This window comes from Lepus europaeus, chromosome 5 (genome assembly GCF_033115175.1).
Source record: "Lepus europaeus isolate LE1 chromosome 5, mLepTim1.pri, whole genome shotgun sequence".
NCBI classification, from domain to species: Eukaryota; Metazoa; Chordata; class Mammalia; order Lagomorpha; family Leporidae; genus Lepus; species Lepus europaeus.
The window spans coordinates 147,081,300-147,108,599 of NC_084831.1; the positions used below are offsets into that span (position 1 = coordinate 147,081,300).

Genomic DNA, 27,300 nt, shown 5'->3' on the forward strand with positions numbered 1-27,300 from the left:
TGACTTCTTTCATGTAGCATATGCATCTGAAGATATCCCATTTTGTATCACTTATTAGTTTTTTCATTTTTATTGCTAAGTAGTATTCCAATGTGTATATACCACTGCTAGTCCATTCACTGGATGACATTTTTATTTTTAGTCTTTGATTCTTCTGTATAAACCTGGTATAAATGCTTGTGTGTAGGTTTTTATGTCAGCATGAATTGTCGTTAAATGCCTAAGAGTGGGATTGTAGATTAAGAGAGAAAGTTTATTATCAACTTAAAGGTTGGTTTTTTTTTTTTTTTAAAGATTTGTTTATTTTTTGAAAATCACAGTTACAGAGAGTGTGAGAGAGAGAGACATAGAGAGGTCTGCCAACCTCTGGCTCATTCCCCCGGTGATCACGATGGCCAGGGTTGAGCCATGCTGAAGTCAGGAGCCAAGAGCTTCATCTGGGTTTTCTATGTAGGTGGCAGGGGCCCAGCTACCTGGGTCATCTTCTGCCAGGTACAATAACAGGGAGCTGGATCGAAGTGAAGCAGCCAAGACATGAATACAAGGGCCCATATGGGATACTAATGTTTCAGGCAGTGGCTTTACCCACTGCGCCCCAATGCAAACCCAGATTTTAAAATAAAGTATGCCTTCTCAGTTGATACAACTGGTACTTACTGCTTTGCTTTTTTAATTGGTTGTGGTTTGTTTTTATTTTTGAGTGAGAAAACAGTCTCCCTAGAACATGTGTCTTTGAACCTCAGTGGTGAGTTAAAAAATCGTTGAATGAATTCTGTTCTCCAGATTTTGCTCTGAGCTTCTGTTAAGTAACCTTGTGAAGCAGAGGCGTCATTATTTTCTCCATTTTACACATTGGGAAGCTGAGTTTTGAAAGAATAAATTGCTTAAGTTCACATAACTGGATGCACAAAGTAAAATTGTAACCAAGGTAGTTTGCTTCTCAAGCCTGTTGTCTTAATTTTATGCTGTACCTTCTCCCCACATACTAAAGTGCGTTTCAGTAAACGGAGTAAGAAAAGTAGAATCATTGAGTTGAATCGTAACTGTGGAAGACTGTGACTGTCACTGTGTGGGGAAATGGGGACTTTAGGGCTGAGCATGGGGGAGGCGCATGGCCGAGGGCCAGTGAGGAGTAAAGGATTTTTCATGTTTCGTGTAGGTTCTCATAAAGTAGTGTTTTGTACTAAAGAAAAGATGTTTCACTTGTAGAAAGTGCTCTCTTCACTGCTTGAACCAGTGCCGTTATCTTACTCTGTGTAAATCCGTGTGACATTTCCCCCCATCTGTGAAAGCTAGAATCGGGTTTTGGGTCTCTGCTTCCAAATGATTAGCATGCATCTATAAATATAAAAAGTGCCATCTAGGAAAATGAATGTCAGTATTTAAGGCACAACCTGAAAGAAAAAAAAAATGAATGGAGAACTGAAATAAGAGGATTAACGTATTGTGATGGAGGGCTGTAATTGTAATTATGTCGGGGGTCACTAGTGGTCTTTATTCTTTGCATTGAACCCATTTAATCAGAGTTAACTGAGAGGCAGTGTAAGTGTCAGTTGGTTTCTTATATAGTTCTTTGCATTTTAAGTGAGATTAATAAATGAAAACATGTTGTAGAGGAAGGTTGCAATTTATTGAAAGATTCTTGACGTTTCAATGACATTGTTAAGGTATTTAATTAGTCTTATTAAAATATACCAAGTGACCCTTTTAAGGAAGCTGATAAATCACATAATAGCTGTTAGAGCCTTTTTATCCTAGGCTTTATATGATTAACTTTGTGCTAAGCAATTTATGCAAAGTTTTTTTTTTTTTTTTTTTTTGGGCTACTAAAGTTATCAGTTCCTCTTGAATAGGATTAATATAGATAACATCATGTAATTAACAAGAGATGCAGGAAAAAAGTATAATTTGTATAAGATTTATATGAGAGAAAATGATAATTTCTTACTTTGGATTTTTAAAGTGACATAAAGAAGAACAAAATAGAGGAATTATTTGAAAGGATTAAAGTGGTCTTTTTTTTTGAAAGATAGAATTACATTGGTACTAAAAGTTCTGTTAAGTAAGGTATTCACATCTCTCCAACAGTCTTAAAAGAATTCTCCGTTTGATAAAGGGAACTGGTAATTGGCTATGATTTATACCTAAGCAAGGATAGGTGTTAATGAAAGTGTTCTCATCAAGAGAACCCCTTAGGTAGTGAGTGAATGGCTTTGGGGACCATCTTTACGTGGCATTATTTGAAGATTGATTGACCTTAGCAGCAGCAATGTTTTCAGATGGAAAGAACTCTTTATAAACCACAGTCTGAAAAGCGGGGTCTTGCTTTGAGTTGCCATTCATTGATAATGTAACCTTGGGCAAATACCTTTTTTTTTTTAAGATTTATTTTTATTTATTAGAAAGGCAGAATAACAAAGAGATAGAGACAGAAAAAGAGGTCTTCTATCCACTGGTTCACCCCCAAAATGGCTGCAATGACTGGAGCTGGCCAGGCCGAAGCCAGGAGCTAGGATCTTCTTCTAGGTCTCCCACGCGGGTGCCAGGGTCCAAGCACTTGGGCCATCTTCTGCTGCTTTCCCACGTGTATTAGTAGGGAGCTGGATCAGAAGTGGAGCAGCCAGGACTTGACCCAGCACTCATACGGGATGCTCGCTCTGCAGGCCAGGGCTTTAACCTGCTGCTTCACAGCATGGGCCATGGATTTCTTGGGACTGTATTTATGTCAGATAGAAGAATATTAAACTTAGCTTTAGGGAATCAAGATGTGAGTGAGGCCGCCTATAACCCAAAACTCAGTAAACAGTGACTTAAGCAAATGTTTTACTTTATGCCTTAAAAAAGAGTTCTGGCTTATACAGAAGTCATCTAATATGATCTGGGTTCCATAGGTTTTTCTAGCCAACCAGCACCTGAATTGAGGGATGGAGGATGGCTCTCTTTTTCTTGCCTCTCAAATAAATAAATAAAACCTTGTACTTATCTGTATTATAGATTAAAAAAAAAAAAAACAAAAAAAACAGAAGGTAAAAGGATGAGGCAGCACTAACCCACAATTGCTAGATGCCCCTAAGGGAAGTGCTAGTCACATGGCCGTCCTTTGGACATGTTGTAATATGTAGGTTTTAGCTGGGCACAGTGTTGTCCTGAATAAAGTTAGGACATTACTAAGGAAGAAGTGAGAATTTTTGTTGAGCAAGCAGTTAGCAATCTTTTCTTTATGGCTAAGACTTGTGCCAGAATTTGGGAAACAGAAAAGTGGTACCTGTTCGAAACACACAGGAAATAGGAAGGGGGAAGTGGTACCGTGAGCCTCAGGAGACCTACTGCTGAATTTCTCTTCTGTTTTGAAAAAGCAGTATTGATAAGCTCAGAAGTTCTGAAGTTTATTTGAATATTCAGACTTCCAAGTTCCAGTATCCGGTGACACACCCGCATCTTCCCCATGAGTTCCTCTGTGACCAGGTGAGACGAACTCGCCCAGAAGTTCCCTTTCCTGCTACACCTTGCCTCTGTTGTTGAAAGACTTGAGGCTAATCTTGAATAAACCCTCTTTTCTCATTCTTAATTCTACTTAACTAACTTGTAAAGCCATAAACTCCTTTGTTTATTCAGCTGCTCCTACTCCTTAATAATCTCTGGTGTGTTAATGAGATGAAAACTGTTGATTTCTTTTACTTACTCAAGCCAGCAGTGGTATTTCAGTGGTGTTCTGACTGATACAGTATTTACTATTTTTCTGGACTGTAAAACACACATGCCCTGTCATACAATGAGAGATGCGTGTTTGATTATAGAACATTTCAACAGATGAGGGAATGTGACACACAGCTCCTACTGGTTTGCTTTTCATAACAAGTAATATGTAAGGTAAATGTCTTTGTTCTATGGGTGGACAGCCTGGGTTTGAATCCAGACTCACCTGCTTTCTAACCTTGAACTATGTGCAATATCTCTGAGAGCAGAATGTCTACTTGATAGGATTAAATGAGATGGCACAGAATGCTGTGTCTCCTAGGAGACTACCAGTGATTGATTGTTGGCTAGCATAATGGTGGTTATATGGACTGAGCCCTAGGCCAGCAGAAGCATAGCTTGAGCAGGCCATTTGGTAGATGGGGAAGCAAGACGGGGAGGGGATGGAGCCATGGCTAAGATGTGGTTTAGGTAAAAGTTGCAAACCTCAGCTTGATTTCTCAGGGAGGTCTCTGGAACATAAGTGACAGCTCGGAATTGTGGGCTGAGGGCAGGTTATCTTGGGGATGGCTGCTTTTTTCTCCCACTCTGTTGGGTAGTCCTTGGAGAAGCAGTGCCATCAGCCAGGGTGGCATTTGCTGTAGCTGGAGGAATCTATAGTGGCAGACAGAAGGGAGCTGAGGATGGCTCCTGAGCGTTCATTGTAGGACTGCCAGTTGGATTACACCAAACCCTCAGTGCTGGGCACCGTACCATGTGTTCTCAACACATCACCAGCCGGACTTGTCATTTACATGACTGCCCCTCGTTCGGCCCTCAGCGGCTTCTGCTGACTGCTGGGAAAGGAAGGAGCATCATTTGCAGGAGGTTTTGTTTATTACTGTTGGCTCCACCTAGAACTGGCACACATCACTTCTACCCACTTTGGTTGCCCCCAGGGGAGGCTGGATGCCATAGCCTCTCGGGTACTTGTCCAGAACACAGAGCACAAATGCATTGAACTCTAGCAATTTCTGTCTTCTGGGGAACAAGGGGATCCCACTATGTAAAGCCAAATCAGGAAGATTTATACTTTATTAACACCATGTTTTTGCAGCATTAACAAAGTGATTATTTCCATTTTTTATTAATTGCCATCTTTAGACATAAAGCTATTTTCTAAGACTTTGACAAATGCAGAAAATTACATATGAAATAGATTTCATGCTATATGGGTAGGGAGCTTTGTCTTCGTGCATTCTTGTTCCTACTTTATTGTACTTTTTCTTGAGCAATTTCTGTCCTAAGGAGTTTAGTCCTAATTTGTTGATTTGTATTTAAGTTTAGGAATGACTCTGTAAAACTGCCTTGTTGATACTTGCGGGAGGGGGTGGGAAGTTAATAGTTCATACTAAGTATCGTCTATGCAGTAACAGGACTTTGCTCAGGTCCTCTGTGTGGTGCATGTGTCCTGCATCTTACAGCGTGGGGTTCTTCAGTTAAACCCATAGCAGAGAAGGGGAGACTGGCCTGCGTTGTGTGCCTTCAGAAGCACCATGAAACTGCATACAGCAAAGTATGGCAGTTTTTATTCTTCAGAGGACGGTTAATAATATAACGAACAGGAAGATGGTTGAAGGGGGAAGAGGGACGTCTCTTTGTTCATTGTGATTTTCTGTCTTATGGTGTAATGTAATGTAATAGAAATGAAAATTATTTTGATCAGATAGGTAGATCAGAGAGTTAGGTTGTTGTTGCTCTGTCTCCAAACCAGTGATCATCCAAGGTATTGGTTTCTTGGTACACTGTCTGTGGTTCAATTCTACTTGGCTCAAGAGACTGAGACGTTCATTGCCAAAGGTCTAGGTCAAGAAATTCTAACCTTCTTTATATCATTTTTTTCATTTAGCCATTCAATAATTATCCATTTAGCATTCCACAGATGTCCATGTGCTTTGTGAGCAGTTGATTTTTTTTAATATGCTGTAGAACTTCCAGGTTTAGAATGGGAGGCTGGGATAACCCTGCTATTAGAAATAGATAATTCATTCATCTATTAAATATTTATGATGGTCTGTGTATCAGGCACTGCGCCAGACATGGAAACACATTGATGTAAAAGATGGACATAGCTCAACCCTCATAGACCAGCATTTGAGGGAGAAATGGGAATGGAATTAAGAGATTTAGGAAATAAAAACTTGTAGGCTTTGGTGGTGTGTTTTTCTGATTTAAACTTAGAACTGATAACGCAAAAAGATCTATGCAGATTTATCTTTTACCTTATCAAGAAACTGTATGTCATATTTATAGCCTGGACTGCCACCTAAAAAAACATGACAAACTTTGAGAAATTGTTTTATTTTTTTATTCGAAGGGAAGAGTCTCAGTCTCTCTCTAGAGAGAATCTTCAGTCTACTGGCTTACTTTCCAAATGACTGAAATAACGGGCTGGCCCAGGCTGAAGCCAGGAGCCAGGAGCTCCATCCAGATCTCCCGTGTGGGTTGCAGGAACAAGAAGTTGATCCACATCTGCTGCTTCCCAGGCGCATTAGCAGGAAATTGGAGTATCCTGGGCTCATACCAGCACTCCACTGTGGCATGTGGGTTTCCCAAGCGGTGACTTAACCTGTGTCACAATGCTTTCCCCTAAAAAATGTTTTAGAATTTATTTGAGGGGCAGACAGACAAACAGAGCTCCTGTGTGCTAGCTCACTGCTCAGATGCCTTCAGTGGCTGGGACTGGCCAGGCTGAAGCCAGGATCTGGGAACTCAGTCTGTGTCTCTCATATGGGTGGCAGGGACCCAAGTACTTGAGCCATCAACTGCTGCTTTCTGGGGTGCTTATTAGCAGGAAGCTGGATCATAACTGGAGATGGGACTCAAATCTGGGCATGCTGATATGGGGACTAGACTAAATGCTTAAGATTGATTTTTTGAGAGGCAGGGAGAGATGATGAACTTTTTCTTATTTGCTGAGTACTGCCTGAAGTACTTTGCTCTCCCTACCTCTGTTTATAGTTAACTAGCTGAAGACCAGACAGATTGAACCATTTGCTTAAGGACACAGCTGAGTGGCTGGGCTAGACACAGGGCTGGAAGAGAGCTGTTGGTGAGTGGTGGGGTTTGCTCCTTAGTGTTGTGTTAGGTGCCGCCTTCATTGTCGGTAAGCCCTACTGCTTTCTTACCTTCTGCCCCTATAAGGCTCATTTGAAGTTAGCGTTCTGCTTAAATATTAGTGATGGGTTTCAACAGCAATTATGAGAGAGTTTGGGGGGAGTTTGTTAAATATTTCCAACATTTGGATAATTGTGAAGATGCATTTATATAGCACATAATTAGTGAAGGGAAAGAACATTTGGTGAAGAGATGAAAATTACTGTATTAAAATAGCCAGGAACTGGGAGCAGGATTTGAGATCCTAACACTTTTAATCTGATACAAAAAGGTGTCTTTAGAAATTTTGAATATTTCTTGCGCTCTCATGTTAATGGCGGGCGGTGGCTACTGAGCGGGTCGCAGATAACCGCTGCCCGCACGGGGGAATAAAATCTCCCTCACCTTCCGATTTCTGCTCGCCACCAGAGTCAGAGGTCGCCAGCATGTCGGTGGTACCGCCCAATCACTCGCAGACCGGCTGGCCCCGCGGGGTCAATCAGTTCGGCAACAAGTACATCCAGCAGACTAAGCCCCTCACCCTGGAGCGCACCATCAACCTTTATCCTCTTACCAATTATACTTTTTGTACAAAAGAGCCTCTCTATGAGAAGGACAGTTCTGTTGCAGCCAGATTTCAGCGCATGCGGGAAGAATTTGATAAAATTGGAATGAGGAGGACTGTAGAAGGGGTTCTGATTGTACACGAGCACCGGCTACCCCATGTGTTACTGCTACAACTGGGAACAACTTTCTTCAAATTACCTGGTGGTGAACTTAACCCAGGAGAAGATGAAGTTGAAGGACTAAAACGCTTAATGACAGAGATACTAGGCCGCCAAGATGGAGTTCTGCAAGACTGGGTCATTGATGACTGCATTGGTAACTGGTGGAGACCAAATTTTGAACCTCCTCAGTATCCATATATTCCTGCACATATTACAAAGCCTAAGGAACATAAGAAGTTGTTTCTGGTTCAACTTCAAGAGAAAGCCTTGTTTGCAGTCCCTAAAAATTACAAGCTGGTAGCTGCACCATTGTTTGAATTGTATGACAGTGCACCAGGATATGGACCCATCATTTCTAGTCTCCCTCAGCTGTTGAGCAGGTTCAATTTTATATACAACTGAATTATGTGCAATGGAAAAGTAAAAGAAGCCGTCTCTGTGAGCACAGCTGTACACGGTGTAGAAGAATAAATGTGGTAGAAGAGGTTTTTGGTTTTATCTTTTTCCCATTCCCTAAGTTGCCACTTAACTTTCTATTGTTTGAATAGTAAAGTTAATATGAAGAACTAGATAGTGGTGTAAACAAATGTGATAATGTTTATTTACTTTTGGTTCTACTCATTTTTCTTTTTTTTGGTACAACATTAAAGCAAATGAACTTCTTTCTATTTGTATTTTTTTAAATTTCTCATTAAACTTTAAAAAATGTTAAAAAAAAAAAAAAAGAAGAAATCTTCCAGGGAATCTAACAGAGCTTAGAGACTCAAGAAGCTTTGTATTCGTTGAAAAATAGCACATTGAGTGCTATTTTTTTTTTTAGTTCATTTATTAAGTTTAATAATATCATTATTGTTGAGTTTATTTTCTTTTGAGCTCATTCTCCTAAGTTGTAGTAGCTGCTTTGTTTTATAATAGGATAAAGGCTAAGGAGAGAATGTTTTTCCTTGATTTCAGCCTGTGGCAAAGTCAGAAACCAAAACTTAGCAGAGCTTCTGCTCATAGTGGCGTTAAAGCTGGTCTACTTCCCCAGTAACATTTTACCTTATCTCCAGTGAGCGCTCCTGTCTTTGGAAGGACTCAGAACTACTGACTGATGGGAGGATGGGAAGAAGGCTTTATAAAGAGCGCCGTTGAGCAGCCTCATAACTAGTGTGGTTGAGGATGAGCCTTGGAGCTCTGCATGGCAATCATGGAATTCATCGATAGCTACAGAGTTCATAAGAAAGTATTTAGAATTCCTAAGAGCGAGGTATTTTCCAGTTCTCTTCTAAGCTTAGCACCATGTGTTTAAGAACAGCAGTCGGTATTGGGCCTTCATCTATTATGTAATGAAAACTGGAAGGTCAGGAAGCTGGAATCCATAGCAGAACTGGAACTCAACACCCAGGCACTCTAATATTGGATGCAAGCAGTGTCTTAACCACTGTGCCAGATTACCCACCCCAGGAATTTGTTCTCTAAAACTTCCCAAATTTAGTGATTTTGTTAAGATTTATACGAGCTGAAATTTCACCACCGGTTTTTATTATGTTATAAATAAACCGAACTGTTGTGGGAGCTCCAGCTTGTCTTTTTTGACTATTGGCATTCTAATGGTTAAGCAGTGGCGTGACCTTGGGCCAGTGATGTCATCTTGTAAAGTTTCAGTCTCCTGGCTGTGTGTTGCTGAGGGTCTGGTAATGCGTAGTGCTGATGGCAGTCACTGTCTTCATGTTAAAAACTCTTGGACTCTGCCACCCGCTCTGGTTCTTATTCAGAAGCGGACACTTGTAAAACATTGGTTCTTCACTGGCTTTTGTGGGATTCAAGGGTGATGACTTAAATTCTGTGGTGAACGACTGCAGTTATCACTCACCGTGTGATCATAAGGCCCTGATAAGTGGAAGAATTTCCCTTCGTTCTCATTGCTGCTGCTTTCTATGTTCCTGTTACCTGGACACAGGCCTAGGTTCCAGACCTTTTGCCCCAACTCTGATGCACCTACAACTTTGTTCTCATGCCTCCTCCTGAGCTGGCTCCACTGAGCATCAGGATCAGTCAGATAAGCAAGATAATTGATATTTAACTCAGTTTGCCTCTTTATGAGTACCCACAAGCCCTAGAGTCTAGAGACAAAGGCCTGTACCTCATTCAGCTATTCCAGGGTCCCTCTTCCTGCCCCAGTGTTGTGTAGCACCTTGCCTCGCATGCAGTGTTGTGAGCCCTCACCGACCAATTCCTATTTTAACTCATTCATGATTGTAAGAACTTGACAGCCCCCAGTTTCCCAGTGAGTTCAGATCCTCTAGATGGTCAAGTGTAGAGTTCCCTTTTAGGCCAGCCCTGACAAGTGGTGATCTTCCTGCTGACTGGATGCCTCTGAGCGTACCAAATCTCAGTGTACTGGGTTCCAGTCACCCCAGCCAAACCATCTGGGTGGATGCGTTAGTCACGTGGTGAGAGCCTGCTTGTCAACAACCACAGCTGAATTTGAAGAGAGCTCTCTCGTCCACCAGCATACTTTAAAGGCTGGAAATAGTTATCATGTAGATGGCAGTTTTCTTACTTGCAAGATAAAAGTTAATAAAAATATGTGTTCCTTTTTAAAACTTCTAAATTTTACTAACTTCTTTTACATACAACTCTTAGATTTTTCAGGCTGTGATGTTTTCCCTTTTCAGTGTCAGAATAGTTTTAGTTTTGATACCGTGTGTGTGTGTGTGTGTGTATAAATTTCTCAGTGTAAGTTATTTTAATGAATTCTTTGCATTCATCTGTTTGAAACTCCTCCGTTATGTTCTCCTTCCCCAGAATAAGTGTAGTGAAGTAAACACCGAAACAGCTTGGGGAAAACAGGCTGTTGAGTCTGAAAAGCACTCAGGGCCAGAAGTGCTAAATGGCATGTGCAGGAGGCAGTAGAATCAGTCCAGCCTTTCCATAGAGAAACAGCACTTAGCATTTTTGGAAACAGCACAGAACCTTTTTTTTTTTTTTTTTAGATTTATTTATTTATTTGAAGGAGTTACAGAGAGAGAGAGAGAGAGAGAGAGAGAGAGAATCTTCCATCCGCTGGTTCACTCCCCAGATGGTTGCAAAGGCCGGAGCTGGGCCAATCCGAAGCCAGGAGCCAGGAGCTTCTTCTGGGTCTCCCATGAGGGTTCAGGGGCCCAAGGACTTGGGCCATCTTCTATTGCTTTCCCAGGCCACAGCAGAGAGCTGGATCAGAAGTGGAGCAGCCGAGACTAGAACCAGTGCCTATGTGGGATGCACTGCAGGTGGCGGCTTTTCCCACTATGCCACAGTGCCGGCCCCCACAGAACCTTTAATTGCTAATTTACTGCCATCTGAAAAGTTTTGGGGATTAGTCTAAACGTGTTTTGAAATGCTTGTACAGATTGAGTATCTTACCTGATGGTTGGGGTCAGAAGAAAGTGTTCCATATTGGAATATTTGCATACAGCTTATTCATTGAACATCCCTAATCCCAAACTCCAAAACCTCCAAAATTTGAAACTTTGAGCACAGGAGGCTCAGTTTCAGATTTCTGAGTCTTCTGAATTTTGGATTTTTTGGTTAGGGATTCTCAACTTGTGAGTCAGAATAATGTTGATATTTAAAACTAAAGATAAAATATGAGTTCTATACTTAGAACATTTAAATTACTTGGTGAAATACAACATTGTGGGGGCCGGCGCCGTGGCTCACTTGGTTAATCCTCCGCTTGCTGTGCCAGCATCCCACACGGGCGCTGGGTTCTAGTCCCGGTTGTTCCTCTTCCAGTCCAGCTCTCTGCTGTGGCCCTGGAGGATGGCCCAAGTGCTTGGGCCCTGTACCCGCATGGGAGACCAGGAGGAAGCACCCGGCTCCTGGCTTCAGATTGGCACAGTGCCGGCCGTAGCGGCCATTTAGGGGCTGAACCAATGGCAAGGAAGACCTTTCTCTCTGTCTCTCTCTCACTGTCTAGCTCTACCTATCAAATAAATTAAAAAAAAATACAATATTGCATTTGGAGATAAATGTGCATATACATGACACCTATTTCATTGACTTTAAACAAAATGAGAATATTTTTAAAACAGGAGGAAAGAATTTGGCAATGGAAGAAAATAGGCAAGTCCACTGAAATTCTTTATGCAGATTTTGTAAGTAGCAGTGCATCGTGACCTGTGCTACTAGAAATAATTTTTCTAAAACATATTATCAAAAGTAAAAATTTCAAAGAATATTCATATCAAAGCATCATAACAATAAAGTCTCAAGTTAACATAAAATGTGCATATTTATTAAGAGTAAGAAACCTTCCTAATTAGGTGTATGTGTAATAGGTAGTGCCGCCCATAGACCTCGCGTTCCTCAGTAACATGTCTGGAGTGAGATACTCCCTCATGTCAGACACTGGTATGGCAAGGATGTCCTTTGTTTCACCTAAAGTAATAAGCAGAAACTACAAGAACTTAAGCTTTTAGGGCTTTTTGTTTCACCTGCTTCAATAAATACAACATTTGTGTTTTTACAGTTCTATCTTTGTGGTGTTTAAATTAGTATTCATTTTGTGTTATTCTTGCCGTACTCTCAGTAGAGCAGGCTTTTAAAGGGTAAAGCAGGCAAATACAGTTTGAAATAGCATTTTCAGAGTTCTAATATAAAATCATATGACATTTAGAGGGACCAGCCAGTCATATCAGTAATAAAATGACAAGGCATTAGAATTTTGTTTGTAAGAAAGAACCTAAGAAGTTGAGAAATACTGACTCAGTTCCAAACAATGAGGTGGTATTGTTTGTTTTTTAATTTATACAAAATTGTACATGTTTATGGAGTACTTTGTGAATGTTTTGATACATGTATACATTCTGTAATGTCCAAATCAAGGTAAGCATGTCTATTATCTATCTCAAACATTTATCATTTGTGGTGAAAGCATCCAGAATCCTTTCTTCTAGCTGTTTTGAATTATACAGTACATTATTATTATCTGCAGTCATTCTGCTGTGTAATACAACATCAGAACTTACCTCTTCTAGCTGAAGCTTAGAACTCAGTGACTAACTTTTCCCCTTTTGTCCCCCGACTCTGCCAAGATTCCGATAACCACTATTCTACTTTCAACCTTTCTTGGTGAATGAAACATATTTTGATGATAGTTATTTTTGTAGCAGTGAAAAGGGTTGTGAGCATTTCTTTCTTTTCTTTTATTTGAAGTGGAAAACATTTAAACAAATTTTTGTTTATTCATCTCATTTTATATGAAGAGACAGAGCTTCCATCTGCTAGTTTACTCCCTAGATGCCTACAACAATTGGAACAGGGTCAGGCTTGAAGCCAGGAGCTTGGAAGTCAACCTAGGTCTCCCACATAGCTGGCAAGGGCCCAGATACTTGATCCATCCTCTTTGTCTCCCAAGGTGCACATTAGCAGGAAGCTGGAATCGGAATTGAAGCTGGAACTTGAACCCAGGCACTCCTATATGGGAAGTGAGCTTCCCGAGCACTGTGCCCAATGCCTGCCCTGTGAGCATTTCTTTAAATGCTATTTCTTATGTAAATATGGTAGTTTTAAAAATCTTCAGGAATACATAAAAGGCTACTGGAAAAAGAAGTAACTTTAGACTGTCTCTGTAATGAGGCACTAGTAACATACAGTTATTGAAAAATGTTAATGCATAAGCATTCGTTTAACATTTTTATACAAAGGAACCCAACTATGTAATATTCTTCTTGTAGTAGTTTGGTTTCTTATGCAGTTCACATTTTTCTCTCATGTCAGATTTTTATTATGGTACAAATTGAATTTATTTTTCTTTTTTGGAGGTAAAGCAGCTTCATATGTGTGGCTTGTGCCTGTGTTAAATAGGTAGCAAATAATAGCATCTTTGAGAAGATAAATGTCATGAATGTTCAAAGTAGACTTTTAGTCTTTCGGATTAATGGGAAACAAGGTCAGTAATTACATAGATTTCAGTAAGCTTGAAAATAATATTCTGTGCTGTAATAATATTAAAGTGTTGAATTAATTTCTGGATGGTGTATTTTGATTTTTGACTTTGTGGCAGAATTCACGTATTTTGTAATTTGTAGTTGCAGGTTTGTGTGAAGGAGAGAGACTGTCTGTAGGTGATTAGTTATTTGATATTTTCAGAGGAGAATCTGGAACTATGTGTACTTTTCTGAAAATTACAGAACATGTTTCTGTCTTTCACCCTGCTTTTCCCGTTGTTCTCTAGGGCCCTCCAGAGTTTCCGCAGCACACACCGGGACCGGTTCCCAACAACTTCAGCCAGCCCCCACGACTTCCTCTCCAGGACCAGTGGAGAGCCCCTCCCCCGCCTCAGGATCGAGACCCTTTTTTCTTAGGAGGTACATAAATGTGAGCAGTGCAGAATAACAGAACAGAAGCTGTATTATTAGGTGATGTGCCTAAACATAGATTTTGTTTTAACTGACTGTAACTTCCAGTGGGTTGTGTTTGGAATGTCACGTTTGTGTTCCACAGTTATGCATATCATGCTATAATTGCACGCTATTAGCATCTTGATAGAAAGGAGGAAATCGCTTGTCTCTCTCTCACTCCTTTCTGTGTTGCTCTGCCTTTCAAATAAATCTATCTTTTAAAATTCACTTTAAAATGATGAAAAGATCTAGAAATAAAAGAGAAAAATCTAAGCATTCTTTCCAAACATATGCTTCCAACACTTGTAATTTTTATCTATGGTAAGACAGTTTATAACACTGCCTGGTCTGTCTAATCTGAAGGTAATGTTGCATTGCTCTTCAGTTTCAGGTGAACCAAGATTTCCAAGTCACCTGTTTTTGGAGCAGCGAAGTCCCCCTCCACCACCACCTCCTCCCACGCTTCTTAACAGTAGTCACCCTGTTCCTGCTCAGAGTCCCTTACCATTCACTCAGCCAGCACCAGCATTTAATCAGCAAGGGCAGCAACCAGTGTTCCCAAGAGAGAGGCCAGTACGACCAGCCCTACAGCCTCCAGGACCAGTGGGCATTCTGCACTTCAGCCAGCCAGGGACAGCAACCACCCGGCCTTTCATTCCTCCTCGACAGCCCTTCCTCCCTGGCCCAGGGCAGCCGTTCCTGCCCACACACGCACAGCCTAACCTGCAGGTAGGCAGCGTGAGTGGAACTGGAGGGAGAGAGTGTGTAGCTCTGAGTCTGTTCTAGAAAAGTGAAGTTTCAGATTTCTAGTCGACTAGTTTGTGGTTGTTTAAGCAGAAGAGCCTTGATCTTAAATTACTGTTTTTTAAAGACAGATTTTTTTGACAGTATTGTTTACCTCTTTAATACTTGGAGAAATGGAAAAAATGATTGTCACCTTTTGGAAATTGAAAAATGTCACTATTAGGAATTTATTTTGTAAAGGATTTACTATTAATAAGATTGGGGCATGTTTTAGTAACATATTTTCTCATCTTTATAAGATTTCTTAAGTGATTTACTGGTGGGTGTAAAGAACTGGCAAATTATGTTTCTGCAATAGATAGTAAAAAGATTGTGTGGAAGGAAAAAAAAATGCATTGCTCTTCACTCGTTATTTTAAAGACTTGAGTGCCCTCTGCTGACAGGTTTGTAATTCCTGGGTTGACTTGAGTATCTGTGACACCACTTTGTGCTTTCTTGTATTTTAAACTTATAATATTTATATTAAACATGTTAATAGTATACTTCAGTCAGCCGAATAAGTACTGAAACTTAAAAGGGAAAATGGTTACTGTTTAAGGCATAAAGGAGAATAAGATGTTTAATTTTTTTTTATTTTATGACAAAAGAAAAATGCATCTGCATTACAGAAATGTTAGGATGTTTATAAGAAAAGGAAATTAAATGATCCCCCTAATATTTGGGTGAGCATTTTTTCAGTCTTTATTAATGCATGCATCCTCATCACCATGATTGTTTTTTCCTCCAGTTAATGTGCATTGTGATCTTTCCATGTCACTTACCTTTTACCGTATCAATTTAACAGATTTTGCGATGCTTTGCTTGTGTATATTGTTTCAGTACCTCGGTATCATAGTGCTGTAGGGAACCCTATCCCATACCAAGGACGTGTAGGGAACCCCTCCTTAGTAATTTCCTCTGGATGCCTTCGTGGATGAAAGGATTTAGGGTGAATATAAAATTGAAGGTGGCAGTTTTTGGCTTTTTACTGCATTTGGTGTACATCATCTTGTCCACAGATATAAAAAAACACTTTTATTGCAACGTCAATAGGTTTCTTTGTGTTGTGGTTATAAAGGAAATAGTTGAACTGGAATGTACCTATGTATCCATCTGCTAACTGGTGTTTCTTTGTCTTTTGACACGGCAGGGGCCGTTGCATCCTCCACTGCCCCCTCCACATCAGCCGCAGCCGCAGCCGCAGCAGCAGCAGCAGCAGCCGCAGCACCAGCAGCCGCAGCACCATCAGCACCAGCCCCCTCTCCAGCCCCAGCACCAGCCTCCACACCAGCCTCCACACCAGCCCCCTCCCCAGCACCAGCCCCCTCCCCAGCACCAGCCCCAGCACCAGCCCCAGCACCACCACCACCTGTCTGTTCCTCCCCCTCCTCTGATGCCCATGTCCCAGCCCCAGTTTAGGCCTCATGTGCAGACTGCTCAGCCCCAGCCAAACAGCAGTCGGATACAGTGCCCCCAGCGCCAGGGGCTCAGGCACGTAAGTGTCAACGCTGGGTCATCGCTGGGTCTTCCTGGGGGTCTGCACTTGGAAAAGTTTTGGAGTGTCATTTGTGAGTTAGATTATTTCCAGCTTTGATTTAAACTATTAAACATGTAGTACATCTTTCTGACGTGAATCTGTTTTTAAAAAGCACTTGGCAGGTTGTCCTCACTGTAGAAATAACTCCTTTTGTGCCTTGAGACTAGGTTGATGTTTGCTTCAGCGTGTTACTTTCCTGTACTTAGGTTTTTATGTAGTGATAATTATTGACACACAACTGGGAAAGTACCTTGGGGCGGAGTCATTCTGCCTTTGCCAGTGCCTTGTTTTTTTGATGTGTAGATTGTTTTCTGGGCTCTGAATAAATAAGTGAATGAATTCAGGGAAAATGAATTGAGTGTCATATTGCCAAGTACTGCTGTGCTGGCTGGGAATCTGGTGTAATGGAAGGCAGTTTCTTTGACTTCAAAGAGTTTAAGTTCATCGTTCATCACTTCTCAGCCTTTTGGCTAACATCAAGTGCAAAGAGTTTATATTCAGGCGCTGTCTGGACCACCATTAAATAACTTCCCTCTATAAAAGAGACTTTCGTAATGTAGTTTTTCAGGAGAAAGACACAGTGTGGTTAATGGTTATAGTGCTTGTCTGTAAGGCCAGATTGTGCCTATGGGTTGTATTCTGCTCACCCCTGAAATACTCTGTTGGGTTTATGAGACTTTTTTACTGTTAATCTTCTGGGGTTTAGCTTGTTTTGAGTATAATTATCTATATTATCTATATATATTATATACATATTATATATATTATATTTATATTATACATATAATATATATATAATTGCTAATTTGTAAATAGGCACAGAAGGCTGTAGGTATAAGTAATAAATACAGGTCATGGTTTCCCTCTGAAGTCTGAACCCTCGCCCCCTCAGTGTCCTTATCTAGTGAGTGAAGGTGAAACAGGGCGGTGTGTGTCTGGGATGGGTAAGAGATACGTAGGATTCCTTTTCGCCTCTGAGCTTCAAGCATGTCGTGTAGCTACTTTGAGTCTGATTTCCTAATTACCTGCCTCTTGTGTCATCTTAAAGTAAGATTAAGATAATTTAAGAAATAAGAAAGGATTTCTAGATCTGAGAAGAGTGTGCTTTGTAACCTGGGTCTTGTTTATTTGGATAATAGCCAGCCACTCTGAGCCTGTGCCCCTGGCTGTCTGACCTGGATGACTGGGAACTGTACCCTTCCCCGACTACTGGTTCTCTTTTTACCTGGCCCTGAGGTGAACAAGACCATGAGTTTCCTCCCCAGTACAGCTTTCTGATACCTTTGTTTTCCAGGGAATCATCTTTCTTGGGACATGGACTTTATGCTTGCTTTGTTTCTTTTTTCGCTTTAAATTTAGGTGACTAAGTAAAAATGGTAGTGCCATTAATCTAGTTGACTCTTGGTGGCAGATAGAGTACTTTTTGGTTCTTTTAAAAATGTTAGTTCCCATACTGAAGCACCAACTGAAATCTGTATAATTTCTACACAGAGGGCCTGTCTGTAGGCTAGTATGATACATTTACCAGTTAACATTAGGGTGTGGTGCTACAGGGATCAGGCAGTATTTATTTAGCATAAGAGATATTTAGCAAGGAAAAAAGTATCTGCCCCCAAAACAGAAAGTCACTTTCTGGTTAGAATGGTTGATATTTTTATTTAATAGTTGTATCTTTATGTGTTCCTTTAGCTATGCTTCTTTCCAACTGTAATTAATTTCTTTCCTCCTGGGATAGAACACAGCGGCTCAGAATGTAACCAAACGACCAATGCAGCAAATGCAGCCCACTGCCCCTCGGAACAGCAACTTGCGTGAATTGCCCATCGCTCCCTCACATGTCATAGACATGAGCAGCAACCGCTGCTCCTCCACTCCTGCAGCTCAGGTGAAGCCTTCCAGGAGCTCCCAGGGAAAGACTGACGTGAAAGTGAAGCCAGTGAGCCCCGTGGCTCAACCCAAAGAAGAAGCAAAGACCGAACTAGAGGTAGGACATTTTCCTTAGTGAAGAATATCTGGTCTCAGGAAGACCACAGAACGGTGTCTGTAGTTCACCCTCATGCCGTGAGTTCCTCAGAAAACCGTCCCTCTTTCTTCAGCTGGGTCTTTTTTTTTTTTTTTTTTTGACAGGCAGAGTGGATAGTGAGAGAGAGAGAGGAAGGTCTTCCTTTTTGCTGTTGGTTCACCCTCCAATGGCTGCTGCGGCCAGCGCATCTCGCTGATCCGAAGCCAGGAGCCAGGTGCTTCTCCTGGTCTCCCCTGTGGGTGCAGGGCCCAAGCACTTGGGCCATCCTCCACTGCACTCCTGGGCCACAGCAGAGAGCTGGCCTGGAAGAGGGGCAACCGGGATAGAGTCCGGTGCCCCAACTGGGACTAGAACCCGGTGTGCCGGCGCCGCAAGGCGGAGGATTAGCCTGTTAAGCCACGGCGCCGGCCTTGGGTCCTGCTTTTAACCTAGCAGCCATGTTCATAAAACATAAACTGTATTCACAGTAGTTTGCAGTATTAGATTTTGTGTATTTATATAGCTGTATGTGTACTGGGGCTTAGCAGGCTTTCTGTAAAAGGCCCAAGGATTTTGCAAATATTGCAGACTTTAGAGTTCAACTTGTCATCATTACTAAAAAGACTTGTAGCACAAAGGAGTTTGTAATGTTATCAAAAAAGAAATGTAATGATGTAAAAATATTGAATCAACATTTAATCAGCTCGCATTAGGAGGAGGACTTTTCATTTTAAAAACAAATATTAAAAAAATTGGAAGCTGGGTTGAGATCATTTCATCTTGCTGTATACCTTGCTCGTAACTCATGTGTAAACTGACTTAGCTGAGCACAATTCAGTCACAAACGCGTTACTTTGTTAGAAAGCAAATAATATGAGGAAAGTTATCTTTTAGCCATACCACCAGCCACATCTGGCTAGGTAATTTGGGTAGAATTCTAAGAAATTCTGGAGAGTTATTTTAAAGAGATACTTTATGGGGCCATCATTGTGGCACAGCAGGTGAGGCTGTTGCCTGTGGAGTTGGCACCTCGCACCACTATGCTGGTTCGAGTCTCCACCTCATGTGCTTGGGAAGGTAGTGGAAGATAGCCCAAGTGCTTGGGCCCCTTCCACCCACACGAGAGACCTGGGTGGAGTCCTGGCTCCTGACTTTGGCCTGGCCCAGCCCTGGCCATTGAAACCATTTGGCAAGTGAATCAATAGATGGAAGAGTTTTTTTCTCTCTTTCTCTCTCACTCACTGTATCTCTCTCTCTCTCTCTCTCTCCCCCCATCTCTATCTCTCTCAGATTCACACACACACACACACACACACACACACACTCTCCCTCTCTCTTTGCCTTTCAAATTAAAAAAAATTTTTTTTAAGAATATACTTTGAATGAACTGAAACTCATAGGTTGCTGTGATATAAGGTAAATATCTTAATTTATTTTTAATTTTTCTATGTACATAACAGGATCAGGATTAAAGTTTTTTAAAAGCTGTTTTAAATAAATGTCTTAGGTTTGTTTTACTTAGCTAAATATTCCTTATTTCTTTTAGTCACTCAGTTGATAGTGATAATGGTAATTCTATTTAGGTGGAAGCCTTTCTAAAGCATTTCTGTATTCTGGAACATGCTGTAACTTTTTCTTAATTGCTTGGAAAATAGCCTTATGACTAGCAGTTATTTCTGTGTGATTTTGTTTTTGTTTTTTATTTTTACGATTTTTATTTATTTAATTTAGAGGTAGAGTTATAGACAGACAGGGGGAGAGACAAAGAGAAAGGTCTTTCATCTGCTGGTTCACTCCCCAAATGTTCGCAACAGCTGGCACTCTGCTGATCCGAAGCCAGGAGCCAGGAGCTTCTTCCCGGTCTCCCACGTGGGTGGCAGGGCCCAAGCACTCGGGCTATCCTCCACTGCTCTCCTGGGCCATAAGCAGAGAGTTGGATCAGAAAAGTAGCAGCCGGGACATGAATTGGTGCCTGTATGGGATGCCAGCAGCACAGGTGGAGGCTTAGCCTACTGCGCCTCAGCACCGGCCACTGCTCCTGCATCTTTAAACAGTGGGCCCTTGGTATTGTGTTATCGTGTCCACCTCTGTTTGCCCCTTCCCGAATGTGGTGTCCGCATGCTCTGGGAAGTGTTGTGTCCGCTCCTATCTGACTGCTGATCGTCACTTCTTGCTCAGCATGCCTGCCTGTGCAGCAGCCCCTCCCTCAGCTTTACACTTGCTGTTGGAAATCTCCTACGTTCTGAGGTTGGGGGACGCAGCTGGCCAACATGGCTTCTGAGATGATGAGCGAGGCCGTGCGGCCCCAACCCTCCCAGGGTGTCAGCCAACTCCTTAGCTGTACGTTTGTCTTTCTGTCCTCCTTGTTAACGTTTACTCAGGGTGGGGAGGACTTTTAAATAGTGGAGTTACAGATAGAATAAATCTGTCACATCTTCTTATAAAGGGATCTGTGGATATGTGTAGATGATTTTAAAAGAATAGTACAAAATTTCATAAATGCTTAACTTAGAAAAGTTTCGTCTTGATTGCTTTTTTTAAAATAAAAGTTACTGGACTCTTTCAAGATTTTTTAAAATAGACTTTCAGAATGGTTTGAAACTGGAATATTAAAGGCATTCCTTATATACCATTAATATTCCAATACTGCAATTGGCAACATTTTGATTCTGAGGAGAGTGCATGAGTTCAAGGTCAGAGAGATTGACTTGTGCTGTTCATTATAACCAATTATTCTGTGACAAATGAGTTTGAGATCAGGCTGAAAATTCTGTACGAAAAATCAATAGTTCTAATCAGTGCCTTTCAGGTCATTTACACCCACCTTTTGTTGGTTTGTCAGATAAAACCCATGTGACAGCAGGGCCTCCCTGCTGTTGCCATTCCCATTTGAAGCATATTTTGATATCTTAAATGAATAGTTTAATTGGTTTCAAACTTGTAAATGAGTGGAAATTTGTATTATTTCATTGCTAATGTTCTGATAAGAATTTCCAAATTAGCTGTAGCTGTGTAATTTTTCCCCCTCCCTTGATAATTATACTTACAGTCTTTAAAGCAGATTTTGAATGACTTCTTCCCAATGCTGAATTAAAGGGTTTTTGGGAAATGTATTTTCTTATTTTGTTGGAAAAGACTGGAACGATCACCCTACCTTGTACAGCAAAGTCAACTCCGTCTGTTTTCTCATTTAGTTTCCTGATGAAGATGAGGAAACCAGGTTATATCGCTTAAAGATAGAAGAGCAGAAACGCCTGAGAGAAGAAATCCTGAAACAGAAGGAGCTGCGGCGGCAGCAGCAGGCCGGCGCCAGGAAGAAGGAGCTACTGGAGAGGCTTGCGCAGCAGCAGCAGCAGCAGCAGCAGCAGCAGCAGCAGCTCTATGTCCCCCAGCCCCCGGCAGAACAAGAGGAGCAGACAGCTGCACCCTCACCCACCAACGGTAACCCACTGTTACCCTCTCCAGGTGCACAGGGCAGACCGAATGTGAAAAACAGACTGCTTGTTAAAAGCCAAGATGTCACTGTTTCAAATGTTCAGCCCAAAACATCAAATTTTGTACCATCTGGTGCTAACATGCAGTATCAAGGACAGCAGGTGAAACCACTGAAACATTTGAGACCGGCCAGAACAGTACCTCAAGGTCAAACGCAGCCGTTGCACAAAGTGCTCCAGATAAAGCCTGCAGATGTGGAGGAGCCCCCACCTGCCTCCCAGACTGCTCGCGTGGCGTCCATGCAGGGCCAGCCCCCTGACGTGAAGCCTGGGGTCAAAAGGACTGTCATGCACCGGGCCAGCAGCGGCAGTGGAGATGGGCCGCATGTCAGCTCCAAGGTCAGGGTGATTAAGTTGTCAGGAGGGGTAAGTTGATGAGACTTATGAGTACCTCTTGGAAAGTGTGTGTTTCACTTAGAATGTGCTAAGTTCCAGACAACGTTTATTGATGAAAGGGAATTAAAATTACTTCTGTTAATGATCATGTAGACCAATCTCTATCTCCTTGAAGTCAGCATAAGAATTGTCATTTAAATACTACTTGAAACTGAGTTGAAACTGGGACCCATTTTGTTTTTGGTTTCTTTCGAGTCTTTTTTTCTTCTTCTTCTTTGGAGTCTTAAACCTGTGTTAGAATCCCAAAGTTAGACGTTTCTCAATTTTAGCTTCTTTTTAACAATTATATATGAACTTGAATCACCAAGTTTGTTTTAAAAATAAAATTTTCGTTTACACAAAGCTAATAATCTGTTGTGTATAGCATTAAATTCAGAGAGCACTGGAGTGGGAATGGTGGGGCAGAGTATGTCTTCATATATGCTTCTAAGCAGCATTGATCCAAAGGCCCGTCTTGTTTTTGAGGAAGTTTCTCTCATTTACAAAATGGGGGAAACTGAATTCCGGTTGAAATCATGAAGATCTGATCTTAAGGTTTTCAAAAGTTAGCATGCCTTTCTTTTAGCTTTGAACAGTGCCCATTTCAGGTAATTTCCTGTAAGACCAGGAATTATAGCTCTCCACTATAGTGAGGGGAAGTTCAGTGCTCTAAAATGAAGTATCTGCAAATAGTTTGCCATTACAGAGCCTGTCTCATAGAGAAGTGTCCAGTAGAATATGTGCTTGCTTATATTTTCTTGCATAGTCTTAGTTCTAGTAAGTGATTCTGATCTGTTGCCTTAGTCTCAATTCTATGACAAGTGCTGTGGACCTTGCCAGTGTTGTACTCTATAACAATGATGTATTTGTGTTACTAATTGAGTAAGGAAGGGCAAAAACTGTTAAAAATGTATGCTTTCCAAGTAAGCCAACTAACGATAATCACTTTAGAAAGCAGACACAAAATACTGTGCAGCAAAAGAAGAAAAGAACCTGTAAGTCCTGGTCCATCTGTGAAACGGGTGGCATGTGGGAATGCGGAAGGCGCACGTGGTAGCAGCATAGCCTTCCCTGTGGTGGATTGAGAACAACTCACTTTGCTAGTTGGCTAGTTAAGTTGTAGTGCTTTTATTCCTAGGTTTGTAGACTAAAAATATTGTTTTAGAAAAATTTTTATGGGAGGATATAAATTAAAAGTTCCATAGAGAGAATATTCAGTAGGACCCATAATTTTGTTTTATCTGAATCTTTGTTATATCTGTTCATTGTGGTTCAAAATGTAGACGAGCAGTGAGCTGTGTTACATCAATTAAGTTTACATGAACTTGTTATATTCAGGTGAGAGCCTGAGGACTCATAAATTTCTACATATCAGTGATCTTTTTCTTTTGACCTTGTTTTTTTAAGCATACTATGTTAATCAGTGTCTTATTTTAATTTTAATCATTTGGATGGCAGAGAGAGAGACAGGGAAAGTGTGCACACTCCATCTGCTGGTTCACTCTCAACCATCCAACTGGGACCAAAACCCAGAGCTAGGAATTCAGTCTGGATCTCCCACCTGAGTGGCAGGAGCCCAGTTGCTTGAGCCATCACTGTTGCTTCTCGGAGTGTGTAATAGCATGAAGTTGGTGTCGGGAGCCAGAAATCTAACCCCAGATACTCCGATGTGGGACAGGGGTGTCCTAACTGGTGGCTTAGCCACTAGGCCAGATGCCTGCCCCAGAGTCTCATCTGTTTGCTTGAGTTACAGACCTTTTACCGTAACAGCCATCTCAGCACAGCCTGCTGCAGTGGCAGGTTGGGGAGAAAGGGTCTGCCATCAAAGAGCAGCTTTTAAATTAACAAACATCACCGTTAAAAAAAACCACTACTTGAATCATTGCTATCATTTTTCTCAATGGAAAAAACTATTTTTAATACTAGACCTTATTCAAAAACCAATACTAATTTTTAATAAATAGGAAAAAAGAATTTTCTATGAAAATAGCTATCTGCCAAACTAGTACTTTGAAATGACTTAAAAAAAAAATCTGTCCCTTAAATTCTCAAATGTTAACTAGCCAACGTGTCTCTATTTTAGGATTCATTCCAGCAGCTCCTACAGGAGCCTGTTGGCAACTTTTGACATAACAGAGGATGTGACTCTCTCTGAACTAGAAAGAATAGTATTTCCATAATCCCCCTACCCCTGCTTTTATTTTCCTTTTTTTTTTTTTTGTGGGTGGGAACTTTTTAAGACAACATAATTGTCAGTTGCAGATTGTGCTACATGCACTGCTATCTATTTGACTTTTATTTTTGTTGTTGGCTGCTACCTTGGAATCTGTATCCAGGTCATTCTCTGCTTCCATTGGCTGTGGTATTTTCATGTTCAAAGATACTCTGTGCTTATGCAAAATCTTAAATTATTTTAAGTGCAGTATTGAACCTGCCACCCAGTCAAGGGCTGACAGGGAGTTTAGCATTGTGGGAGGATTAACTTGAACATAGTACTATACATAATATTATGTGTACATTTTATTTCTGTATTTTTTTTTTAGTAAAAAAGTGTTCCACTCTTGGTTAATACTCATATATAGCAAGAGTCTTGGAATCAGAATAAAGATAGATTATCTTTAAATATTTATAAAGTTTCCTGGAGAGTATTTGCTTTACCTTTTCTGACCTAAACTTGGATAACCAAACCTGACATTTAACGAAGTTATCCTTGCATTTAGAAAACTAGTCTCTCCATTAGTATCAATCCTCAGACAGGATGTGTGGCTATCACTGGGTATAGAACCGTTCAAGAACTTGTGCTGTGGTGAGTGACCGCAGTTAGTATTAGGATACTTCAAAAAGTTCGTGGAAAATGTAGAATTAAAAGATACGTTTACTTTGGGGCAGAAAGTTTTTGAAACACATGCATAGTTTTTTTTTTTTTTTAATATAATAGGAGTTTCCATGAACTCTTTGAAGATAGTTCATATGCATGGATTTCTGAAATTTTTTGCATGAAAATAATTTTCTTGTAACTGTTTCCTACAAACTTTTTGACATTCCCTTGTGTATGCACAAGACTGTTCACATATGTTTATGAAAGACCTCCCGTTATATTTTATTTTCTATATTTGATAAATTACAGAAGGAACAAATTAATGCTGCCTTATAGTGGTTTTAGATTCTAGCAAATATTATTATTATTATTTTTATTTTTATTTTTATTTTTTGACAGGCAGAGTGGATAGTGAGAGAGAGTGACAGAGAGAAAGGTCTTCCTTTTTGCCGTTGGTTCACCCTCCAATGGCCGCTGCGGCTGGTGCATTGTGCTGATCCGAAGCCAGGAGCCAGGTGCTTCTCCTGTTCTCCCATGCGGGTGCGGGCCCAAGGACTTGGGCCATCCTCCACTGCCTTCCCGGGCCATAGCAGAGAGCTGGACTGGAAGAGGGGCAACTGGGACAGAATCCGGCGCCCCGACCGGGACTAGAACCCAGTGTGCTGGCGCCACAAGGTGGAGGATTAGCCTGTTAAGCCACGGCGCCGGCCTCTAACAAATATTATTTCTACAATTCCATGTGTCTCTCTGAATATTATTTATAAAAGTAGTCTACTTAGAGTTGTATTTGATGGATTGGTTCTGTTTTTAGTACTTGGAAAACAGAAATACTCTTCTTTTGCTTGTTTCTCAGAAAGCTACTTTTAAGTATTTAATTTTGAGAACTCAAAAGAGCCATTTTGTTAAGTCATAATTTTGAAATAACTAATCTGTAATCCAAAAAATGCACTAGGAGAGCAAATATAAAAACATAAAATCTTTATTTAGTGTAAGCTTACAGTTGCCTTCAGCCATTCTTTGTTTTTAAACACAATCAAAAGGAATTAGAACAAATGTGTGCATTGGAGATCGTTTAGTCAGTTCCTACCTTCCAATTTAGGGAGAATGGCAGTCTGCCCATTGTTTGCATCTTACTTTTCATTTCCTGTCTTCTTGGTTACTTGGCTTCAGATTCCTCATCAGGAAGAAGAAGATCAGCTCCTTCCAGGGTTACTGTAAAGATTAAATGTTGTAACTCATGTACAGTGAGTAGCGTAGCGCCCTGAGTACATGATAGTAGCTCAATAAATATTGCTACAATTTACTTTTAGCTTAAGGGGAAAAAAAGTTTTATTTGGAGTAACTGTTTATAGTGTTATTTAAGAAAATGAAAGCAAATACTGAATTCAGCTGCTTTTTTCTGATCAAAGTAATGAAAATTTTAAGAATTTGGCAGCCAGTTAAGTAAACAGCCCTTTGTTCTGTTGGCCACACAGAGAAATGGGAGAAGCGCAGAATGTCCCAGCAGGGAAGCCAGCTGTCCGATTGTGATACTCTTGTATTTTATTTTTAAAAGGCTGTCAAAATGCTACTTACAGAAGGCCCCAATTTATTTTGTGTGATCTTGCTTTTGGGGATTGGACTGTATTTGTAGATTGCTTCCTCTCCTACCCTTGCCAGATTCTCTTTAGAGAAATGATAGGTATGTACATACCTGGTCTCTTTAGTGGGACTGTGGAAGAGAGTGATTGATTCTGACATCATTTCGGTTTGAGAGAAGTTGTAAGGCAGTACAAGGAATTCCTCTGCACTCTCTACCACATGAGCCAGCTGTTGACATTTTGCCTCTTTTGCTTTATCCTTATCCCTTTTTTGTCCTTTGGAGTACACAAAAGCTGATTTTTTTTTCCCCCTAAACCATTTGAGAGTAGGTTAGAGACATGGTTTATGATGGTGGAAGATAGAATTGAAAGATGTTTATATTATCCAAAAATTTTTGAAATCCGTGTATATGAGGATTACCTTGGAAGATAGTTTCTTAGAAAACCACAGTTGTATATTATCCAAAATTAGAAAGTTTCCCATTGCTGCAGTAGTGTTGTGTGACTCAGCGCACACGTTCGGCCACGGCCTTCACACCATTCCGCACTCCTCATCTAGGACACAGTCCAGGATCGTGTGTCGTTTATGCTCTCCTCTACTCTGGAACAGCTGCTGAGCCCTCCTCTGAGTTTTCTGCCCTTGGCATTTTTAAGGAGCAGAGACCAGTTATTTTGTAAAACATCCTTTCATTTGGGTTTGTCCTACGCTCTTCCGGGTCAGGTTCAGGTTGTACTTTTTCGGCAGACTGCTACAGAAGGAAGATCATGGCCGCCTCTGTGTCCA

General features: G+C 40.9%; 2 protein-coding genes across 7 annotated transcripts in view; both read left to right on the plus strand.

The window, feature by feature from the left end:
• RBM33 (RNA binding motif protein 33) overlaps positions 1-27,300 on the plus strand; it is a 149,205-nt gene that overhangs the window by 88,612 nt on the left and 33,293 nt on the right. For all 6 annotated transcript variants that reach the window (XM_062192913.1, XM_062192915.1, XM_062192918.1 and 3 more), the window contains 5 exons: positions 13,762-13,894; positions 14,313-14,656; positions 15,861-16,205; positions 17,983-18,231; positions 21,444-22,109. In XM_062192913.1, coding sequence (XP_062048897.1) covers positions 13,762-13,894; positions 14,313-14,656; positions 15,861-16,205; positions 17,983-18,231; positions 21,444-22,109 — 1,737 coding nt within the window. The remainder of the gene's footprint in view (positions 1-13,761; positions 13,895-14,312; positions 14,657-15,860; positions 16,206-17,982; positions 18,232-21,443; positions 22,110-27,300) is intronic.
• LOC133761166 (cleavage and polyadenylation specificity factor subunit 5-like) lies at positions 7,175-8,202 on the plus strand. Its single transcript, XM_062193822.1, has one exon. The coding sequence runs from the start codon at positions 7,278-7,280 to the stop codon at positions 7,959-7,961; it is 684 nt and encodes a 227-aa protein (XP_062049806.1). The 5' UTR covers positions 7,175-7,277; the 3' UTR covers positions 7,962-8,202.